The sequence below is a fragment of the Panthera uncia genome, chromosome B4 (assembly GCF_023721935.1).
Source record: "Panthera uncia isolate 11264 chromosome B4, Puncia_PCG_1.0, whole genome shotgun sequence".
Classification (NCBI taxonomy): Eukaryota; Metazoa; Chordata; class Mammalia; order Carnivora; family Felidae; genus Panthera; species Panthera uncia.
In genome coordinates, this window is record NC_064809.1 from 132,663,674 (window position 1) to 132,673,065 (window position 9,392).

Consider the following 9,392-nt stretch of genomic DNA (forward strand, 5'->3'; position numbering starts at 1 on the left):
GCACACACGTGCACTCTGGTGTATACATCTGTATCTATGTAAATGTATACATGTGCTAATGTACGTGTGTATTTGCACATAGATAGAAACCTATGCTTCCTAGTTCCGTCCCGTGGGAGGGCCTAGAAGCAATGAGTACCCCACCTTTGGCTTTTCCATATCCTCCTCCTCCTTTAGGGGTCCAGGGGCCCTGACCGATTCCAAAGGGGCAGGGGAAGTCCAGGTTTTGTGCCAGAGAATCCTCAGTGAGTGACAGAGGCATGGGGCACGTCCCAAGGACGTGGGAGCCAGTCTGACGGGGCACCTACTGGCTACAATGGGGATGATCCGAGCACTGAGCTAAATAATGTTAGGAATGGATTACAACCCCTTGGGTAAAAGAAGAATGTCTAAGTCTGCACTGACATAAATACACAGACACGCGGACACGCAGACAGATATATAAATGAGGGGGGAAGCAAAGCTCTTTCTTACGGGAGAACGCTAACTTATACACAGACAAGGGCCGGCAGGAATAGAGAATACCGCCCGGTAACCACCGGAGAGGAGGCTGATCCGGCAGGAGTTGCCACCGGGTGCGACGGCTGGTGGCTGGGGGGATGTCTGATGGGGAGCAGGATGTTGGTGTAAACTCAGACTACATCCCCAGAAAAATCCTCGTCAGTTACATACGGAAGGAAAAGGGTGAATTAAGGTGGAGGCACCAGCCGTGGGCTGGGTCAGTATCCTGTGCCTCCTGATGGGGGCGCTGAAGAGCAGGCGTCCAGCGTGAATGGGGCTGGTCGCGGAAACGTGGGGGCGCGGCCCGGTAGCACTTGGGGACAGCGGGGGCAGGAGGCGCAGGGAAAGAGCAAGGAACTGGTCCAGAATGAAGGAATCCGGGGAGACAGGACGCTAAGTGTGGAGGACAGGGGCGTTGTGGGAAGAGCGGGTGAAAGGTAACGGGTGTGCGGCCCGGATGGTGGTGTAAGGGTCACACACGCACACACCCCAGAGGGCGCGACACAGCACACGGGGGAATCGGGATGAGGAGAACACGGAAGTCCCTTGTTCTGCCTGGCGATATTTCTGAACGTGTGAATGGTTTCAGAATGAGCTATTAAAAATAAAAGAGTGACATCACGAAGGCCGCGGTCCTCCCTCCCTGTCCGCTCCTCCCTTCCCCCCACGCTCCTAAGCCCCGCCTCTCCTCCACCGGCTCCCCAATTCATCTCTGTGGCCCAGCCTATGCTTCGCGCTCCAGATTCCCGGCTCCGACCACCCATTCGACGTCTTGGCGAGGACGACTCGGCTGCGTCTGAGCACAGGAGGACAGACAGAACACCGTGTCTCCACCAGCCCCTCCGCCCCAAGTTCCCCACGGCGCCCTCGGAGCCTCTCCCCTCCCCCCCCCGCACAGCTGCCCCCCCCCCCCCCGAGTGCACTCGCAATGCGCCTCATTCCTTCCTGGCCTGCTGCCAGCCCCGATCCCCGTTCAAGGCTCTGCTGGCTCCCACGGGGCCTCCCCTCTGTGGTCCTCCCACCGGGAAGCCTTCTCCTGATGAGAGAGCGGGTAAGGCTGCTCCCCTGCTTGGTCAGGTCACCTGCGGCCTGGGCCTGGGCCCCGGCTGGCTGCCCTGGCCGAGCTCCCGCTGGGGGCCTGGCCTTGCCTGCTCCCTGCAGCTGGTGCCCCCTGAAGCCGGTGCTCCCCGCAGCTGGTGCCCCCTGAAGCCGGTGCTCCCTGCAGCGGGTGCCGCACTCTGGGCGGCCTCGGCCTCCTGTGCATCCTTGCCCTGCTGCTCCTTTGCCCTCAGCTCCTACGTGGCCTCCGCTGGGAAGCCTTCTCTAGCCACACGGACTAGTCCTCACGCCCCCCACTGCCCCTTCACTGTGGCCGTGCCAGCCTGTGCTCTCCCTGTCCCACCTGTCCTCAGGATTATGGCGAGGGTCAGATGTACAAATGTCTGCCCGGCAAGAGCCTTGCCCAGGGGGTGGCACCAGGGGAACGTTCCTCAAACGACAGCCATGATGACGAGCACGACAGTGCTTCTCCCTGGCAGGCTTCTGCGTCTGACTGTCCCCTCCCGAGGCATCTGTTTACCCAGGCCACCCGTGGAAGGAAGGGCAGAGGGAGTTTGCCCAGTGGGCATCCCAGTGGCCGCGGGCAGGGACGCACCGCATTTCCCGTCCTGTAGCACCTGGCCCGTGCTGCACGCCCCCGGGCCCTCCGGGGCCTTGGCCGGCCACTGGGCCATCGCGTACTCTGTGCCTGCGACCTGGATGGAGAACTGCTGTCGGCCGATGGACCTCCGCAGAGTCTTGATGGCGGCCTGTAAGCTCTGCTCCGCGCGCTTCCGCATGCAGTCGGCCTCACAGGTGTCTGCAGGGGCGGGAGGGACGGTCACTCACAGCCCCTCGGGACTGCCTCTTCCCGAGCTGCCCCTCTGCCAGGCCTCTGCCGAGGGCACAGGCTCGCAGCGGCCGCGGGCCCCCTTGTTGCGTCCACCTGACAGATGAGGAGACCGAGGAGGATCCGACAGGTAGGACCTTCCCCAGGCCGCCCAGCAGGCCTCCGCCACCGCGACGCGTCACCTCCCTAGGGCACGGCTCACGGACGGGCGCCCCTCCCTGCCACTCAAACAGCCTTGAGGCCGCCACTGTTCCCAGGATGACAGCCAGCTCTCTGGCCTTGAACCCAAGGCCCCTCGTGGTGGGGCCCCCGCCCGCCGCGCCAGCCCTGGCCCCCAGTCCTCCGACACCCACCGTGGACTCCACTTTCCGCCCTGCCCTCCTGAACACACTCCGTTCTCTCTGACCTCTGTGCCTTTGCCCGTTCCATTCCCTTTGCCTGAAGGCCATCGCCTGCCACCTTTTCCACTGGATCTTTGATTTCAAGCCCTGATTCACACGGTGCCTCTTCTGGGAGGACCTCCCGGGCTCCTCTCTCGGGGAGACGCCTCAGCTCTGTGCCCCCCACCCCGGGGGTCTCCCTTGGCACCGGGTAGTTTGTGTGCGCGTCGGCCTCCCCGTGGCTGGGGGTGCCGCCAGCGTGAGGACCTTGGTCTGGTCCCCTCTTTCCACGGTGCCCAGCGCTGGGCACACGCAGCACACGTCTGTTGACAGAGCTCAGAAAGCACGGACACGAAACACAAGCCGGCCATGTAAGCCCCCTTCTGGAACATGGGAAAGGCAGGCCAGTGGCTCAGTTGTTCCGGAAAGGCCACAGGCGTTAGGCCCTTCCGGGCCCCAGCGAGCGCACGGGGGACGGTTGGGAGAGGCCGTGTGGCCATCATGTGGGCCCCCGAGCCCCGTTCCTCTCACTGCCCTGGGCCTCCTCTCCCACCCCGGGCTACAGGCAGCCGTTTCAAGGACCCGGCGCCGACCCGCACCAGTCCCCCCATCTGCCTGGCTGGGCCTCTACGTCCAGGAGCCGTGGCTCGGGTGGGAGCCCGGACCCCGCCAGCCCCCCCACCCCCGCCCCCCGCATCCTCTGTCCTCCCTCCGGCCTTCAGGAGCCTCACCCACCTGAGGCCTCGTCCGTCGTTGCCTCCACCTCGAACTCCGCCGTGATGTGGGTCACCTCCTTGGATGGGGACTTCCGGCCACGGCGCCTCTTCTTGGAGGAGTCACACTTGAAGTTCACAAAGGTCACGTGGCAGTTTTCTGGACAGAGAAGGGACCGCTGTGGCGCAGGTGGCACAGGGCAGGAAGCAGGGTCCTCCCGAGCCCCGCGCACAGATCGCCACCGGCGGGGCTCCCGCTTCGCCTAACGGCCTGCGGTGCGGATGGGGAAACCGAGGCTGGAGGAGGCCAGGCTGGCTCCGGGTCTCACGCGGGGCTGGTGGCTGAGCGACGCCCCGCACCAGCCATTCTGAGTCCGTCAAACCGCCGCAGGCGGAGGCGCCTGGCGCGTACTCAATTCGTGGAGCCGTGCGGCTCAGTTCCGTGGGGCCCGGCCCGGTCGGGGCTGCTTGGGCGCTGGGCTCTGTTAGGTCTGGGAAGGAGTCCTGAGGTGTCCGGGAATCTTGGTGGAAACAGAGCCGGGATGCTTTTCGCCCCGGCTCTTCTCGTCGGGCTTTCCCTACACTAACCCCTGACCCCCCTGGGGTCAGAAGCCTGGAACGTCCTTCTTGGCCTCCCTCATTCAAGGATGAGCCACTGCCCGACTCCCACGAGGCCTTCTGGACACAATCAGGCTGCACTTGCCCTGGGGGAGCTCATCTACCCCGCTCCAGGTGGGGCAGGGGCAACGGGCCCCGGGGATGCTGGGGGACCTGAATTTTCCACTCAAATGCCGGCCTTCCTCCCGAGGGACACCACCACTGTCTCTGGTGCTTCAGGCGTGGCTCCTGGGGCTCAGGGACCGTGATGGGGAGGACAAGGAGAGGCCCCCACGCTTGAAGCCCAGCCCCACTGGCCCCTGGGCTCCCAGCTCCCAGGCACGGGGACCCCCGCCACCCCCGTGTGGGTCAGTGCCACGGCCGCCCACTCACCCAGCAGCGGCTGCCTCGGGGCCTCCTTTGCTGGCTCCTGGCTGTGGGCCCAGAGGCGGCACCTGGCATCTCGGATCTTGAAACGGGCCTTCTGCCTGATGGAGGCAGGCGCACCTGGGGAAAGCCCAGACCCCCCCCTGGTGGCGGCCTCTCCTGCAGGCAGGGAGGTGGTGGGGCCGCGGGCTACACAGGGGGCCGCCAGTGGGACAGATCCACTGGGAGCTGGGGCCGGGGAGCCTCCACTGCCTCATTTCTCTCCCCGCAAGGCCTGAAGAAGGTGGGCGTGTGGACGGCGGGGTCAAACTCAAGCCAGGGGGCCACCCAGCCAGAGGTCTCCTGTGGAGGAGGAGAGGGAGGCCTCCCGCCTCCTCCCCCATCAGCACGGCCGGGGCACGTGGCTCATGCTGTTGGGAAATGGGGTTAGAACAGAAAAGAGAGGGAAGCAACGGAGGGAAGGGGGTTTGAAATAACACAGGTGCTGTTATTCACTGTGTGTGTTAATCAACACACTGCTGATTCCTTTAAAGAGCCAACCACAGCTGCTGGTACTGAAGAATCCTACGATCGCAGATACTTAGACTCACATCCTGTGTGTGTGAAATGCACACAGATGCCCCCGTATCAACATCCGGGAATTCAACATCCCGAATGGGAAAAGCTGCTGGAGACAACCTCCTGCGTCTGCCGGGCCGCCTGGGACCTGGCTGGTGGGTCCCAAGGGGCGTGGGAGGGGGCTGGGCCTCCAGTACTGCCCGGACCTTGTGCTCACAGCACACGTGAGTCACTTCACTGAAACGGAGCCTGAGACCCACAGGCTCCTAGCACCTCAGGGTCACTGGAGCCGCGGCCCAGAGCCTCTGAGCTGGAAGGGCCCTTCCCTCCGCGGCTTGCTGCCCCTGGGCTGGGACTCAGCCCGCAGACCAGTTGCTTGTAGGTCCCAGCACTGCTCTCAGCCCCCCACGACCCTGGACCGTGCGGGGCAGGCCCCCGGCCAGGAAGCTCTTCCCCGGACAGCACCCCTCCCTCTCGCCCCAGTATGGCGCTGGACGCCAAGTCCAGGGCTCACCCGGGCACGGGCAGCACGGACTGGCCGGGGGTACCTGAGCAGCTGGGGCCAGCGCTGGAGCCGGTGCTGTTTCGCTTCTGTGGCGTCTTGCCCTGGAGACCCGGGATGCCGCAGCTCAGGCTGTAGCTGTTTTCCGAGTCTGCGGAGAGGCCGGTGGCCAGATGGACTTGGGTGCCCCCCACCTCCCCGCCAGGGGCCCCTGATCCTAGAGGTCTCAGAGAGATCGCTCTGGGTAAGTGGCTGGGCGGGAACGAGCCCGCCACACTTGTTGGGAGGGATGCCGTGGCCCGCGGAGAACCAGCCAGCGGGCCGGGATCACTCGGCGATCAAGGCCGGGGGCGGGGTGGGGGTGGGTGGGTTCATTCCTAGGTTGGGCTCTTTCCTGGAGAACGGAAGGGAGCAGGGGCTGCACCTCAGCGAAGGAGCCCCCCACTCCCTCATCCCCTCCCGGGGACGGCCTCAGGTTACCTGGCACGAAGAGTGAGTGGGCGGGGCAGAACAGGGAGCACCTCTCCACGCCGCCCACCCTGCTGCAGGACAGCTGGGCCCAGGTTGAGGCTTTGGCCCGGGAAAGGCACCTGCCGGTCTCTGAGTAGAGGGAAGACATAAGAGCAGGTCGGAGGGGGCCAGGGTGGAGGCTTTCTGGAGGCCCTGCCCCTGAACGTGGACCATCAGGGACTCCCACCACACCTCTGCCCCGTGGCCAGACCTCGGTGGGAAGGGGCTGGGGGATGGCAGGGTCCGTCCTCCCTCTGACCAGTCCAGGCCGTCTGTGGCAAGGGTCATGCTGCTGGCCTGGGCCGGAGGGCAGGGCTGGATTCTTTAGGGCAGGTGCCCGTGCCCCTCTGAGTAAGGGAAGAGCTGACAGTGGACACAGGCTTCGTGGCAGTGACTGACCTCGAAGCACGTGAGGTCGTGGTCACTGGGAGCCCCTCTCCGGGGCAGCCGCTGGACACGGCCATCAGGTGTCTAAAGATGTCCCCCAAATTAAGCCCCCCAGAGTTTCTCATGTGATTTTTAATCTTTTGAGGATGACAGAAGTCCCCAGACTCCCAGGAGACTGACAGGTCTGCAGCCATGGCAAAATTGGAACAGATTTCGTGGACACAAACTGGTCGGTGACAACTGGCTGAGATGAACACGCCTCTGGAAGCGTCGCACCCAGTGTCTGTCACCAGCGGTCGAGCTGCTCCAGCCAACGGGCTGAAACAGGGGACGTAGCCGGAAAAATAAGCTGAGAGGGGAAGCTGCCCATCTGGATGGTCTCCGACATGTGGCTGAACATTTTCAAGGAGTCTTAGAAAGTAAATAATCTAGAAATGCAAACAAACCCCTGGCCCTCCAGGTAAAACCCCAAATAAATACAAGACCAAAGAATCAAGAACCTTCAAATAAAACCCCCTGCAGAAGAACCGATGTTCACGCTGGTTAACACACAGCGGGACAAGCATCGGCAAACTTCCAGGGGAGACGTCAGCCCCCAACCGTTCCCCGGACTGTCTCTAAATTCCTAAAGGGAACTGTCACTGACTCTGGCGGACAGCAACACCGCCTTCTTGTCCTCACGGGGGTCGCTCGTTGGGAGAGGCAGACCATCCTGGCCCCGAGCATCCTGTGTGCTCTTGCGGGGACGCTGAGGATGCACAGTCCCCGGACAATTTCTCAGGGTCGTGTTTGCCTCCAGCAGCCTCGGGGATGAGGGAACATCTCCCCCTGGAGAAGCAGCAGGCTGGCTCTGTTCCCTCCCTCAGCTGCGATGCAAGGTCTCTACCTGCACGGCGTCATGGGCGCAGATGGGACGTGGGGGTGGGCGAAGGGGAACCCACACAAATGTGCTAGGTTGCCGTGCTGTGTACAGAAGTCCTTCGTCTCTGGCCCAAGGGCTCCAGGACTTCCAGAACTTTCCTGGCGCCCTGAAGCAGCAGCAGCCTAGCTCGCTAGCTGTATGTGGGCAGAATCTCTGACCCCACCACGTGCACCACTGAGTCCACCATCATGGAATGCCAAAGCCCAGAGAAAAGCTTAAAGTCACCACCTAACAAGCAAGAGGGAAGGCAAACCGACCGGTGGTAAGTGGGGGGGGGGGGGGGGGGGGGGAAGAAAGAAAAAGTATCGTTAAAGTAAGGATGTCAGGTTGTGGGAGAACACGAAAGTAGTAGTAAGAGGCAGCTCTGAAAGTGGGCGAGAAACCTCCAACCTGCGACCGCTCCTTGGGGGCCGTTATCAGACGACAGCCCTCCCTTCTGTGGGTCAAAGCCCCTACCCAGGTAGTGGGGCAGGATCTCCTCCACAAATGGAACTGCCAGCTAAAAATATGCCTAAATATAATACACCTGAACAATACCTGTGAGGTTACTTTTACAAGTCCCTGAAAATCCTCCTACATAATTCAAATTATAGCTGATAGGAGCCTTAATATACCCGTATTACGTATGACTCACCAACAGGATCCCAGGGCGCCTGGGTGGCTCAGTTGGTTAAGTCTCTGACTTTGGCTCAGGTCACGATCTCGTGGTTCATGAGTTTGAGTCCTGCCTTGGGCTCTCCGCTGTCAGCACAGAGCCTGCTTCGTTCGGGTCCTCTGTCTCCCTCTCGCTACCCCTCCCTCTCTCAAAAATTAATAAACATTAAAAAGATTTAAAAAACCAGGATCCCTGGGGCAAAGCTTCCACAACTTCAGTAGAACAAATGGAACAGAGTCCAGGAAGAGTCCAGACTGAGTGTTCCCAGACTGCCATACGCATACATATTTTTTGATATGAACACGCAAAAGTTAGGCCATGCTCTCAGGACGCAAGGTCAACAGCATGGCAAACACCCATGGCCAAGGCGTGTCCTCCCTGCCTCGGGGTAATGCCTTGGCTAAAGCAGTTGGAGCATCTTTAGGTCTTGTCCCAGAATCACCTTCAATCCAAGGGTACCACACGCAGTATGATCCCCACCGTGAACCGGGAGCACCCGGTATTTTTTCTGCTTGTCATTGAACTAATTATGGCATCTGGTTCCTTTATCCTTCTCATGTTACCACGGAGCAACTCCTACCCCTTCCTGAGGAGGAAACTCATCTTTGGGTGTCTGTACTTCAGAAGCGTTCATATCCAGAACAGATCTTTTGGACATTCCAAGCCAAATCCTGACTTAATACTGTTTGTTGAAGGCACCTGTCTTAAAAACGAAGAGATTTAAAAATTCATATGGAAATTCAAGGTAAGTTTAAGAACAGCCAGATCAATCGTGAACACAAAAGACTAAGTTGGAAGACTCTCACGTCATGATTTAAAAACTTACTAGAAAGCCACATTAATCAAGACAGTGGGCTACAGACATGAGACAAACAGATCAATGGAAAAGACAGTCCAGAACTAGACCCACACATTTACAGCCAATCGATTTCAAGAGGATGGCAAGGTCATTCAGTGGGGAAAAAGAATGGTCTCAACGATTGGCATGGTGCATCTGGATATCCAGACACAAAAGAATGACGCTGGATCCCTATCTCACACCATACAAAAATTAATGCGCCGTGGATCAAAGACCTAAGAGCTACAATGCTAAAGCTTTTTAGAAGAAAACAGGTGTAAATCTTTGGGATTTACGAAGATTGGATTATTCAGTGGTTTCTTAAAAATGACATCCAGGGGCGCCTGGGTGGCGCAGTCGGTTAAGCGTCCGGCTTCAGCCAGGTCACGATCTCACGGTCCGTGAGTTCGAGCCCCGCGTCAGGCTCTGGGCTGATGGCTCGGAGCCTGGAGCCTGTTTCCGATTCTGTGTCTCCCTCTCTCTCTGCCCCTCCCCCGTTCATGCTCTGTCTCTCTCTCTGTCCCAAAAATAAATAAAAAACGTTGAAAAAAAAA

The 9,392-nt window shown here is 60.3% G+C and overlaps 2 protein-coding genes across 4 annotated transcripts in view; both read right to left on the reverse strand.

Moving 5' to 3' along the window:
• TTLL1 (TTL family tubulin polyglutamylase complex subunit L1) overlaps nt 1–9,392 on the reverse strand; it is a 267,977-nt gene that overhangs the window by 148,223 nt on the left and 110,362 nt on the right. The window lies entirely within an intron of this gene.
• Nucleotides 1–9,392, reverse strand: part of SCUBE1 (signal peptide, CUB domain and EGF like domain containing 1) — a 131,608-nt gene that overhangs the window by 11,631 nt on the left and 110,585 nt on the right. For both annotated transcript variants that reach the window (XM_049626477.1, XM_049626476.1), the window contains 5 exons: nt 6,007–6,126; nt 5,573–5,677; nt 4,473–4,586; nt 3,505–3,642; nt 2,156–2,359 (listed from right to left, as the gene is read on the reverse strand). In XM_049626477.1, coding sequence (XP_049482434.1) covers nt 2,156–2,359; nt 3,505–3,642; nt 4,473–4,586; nt 5,573–5,677; nt 6,007–6,126 — 681 coding nt within the window. The remainder of the gene's footprint in view (nt 1–2,155; nt 2,360–3,504; nt 3,643–4,472; nt 4,587–5,572; nt 5,678–6,006; nt 6,127–9,392) is intronic.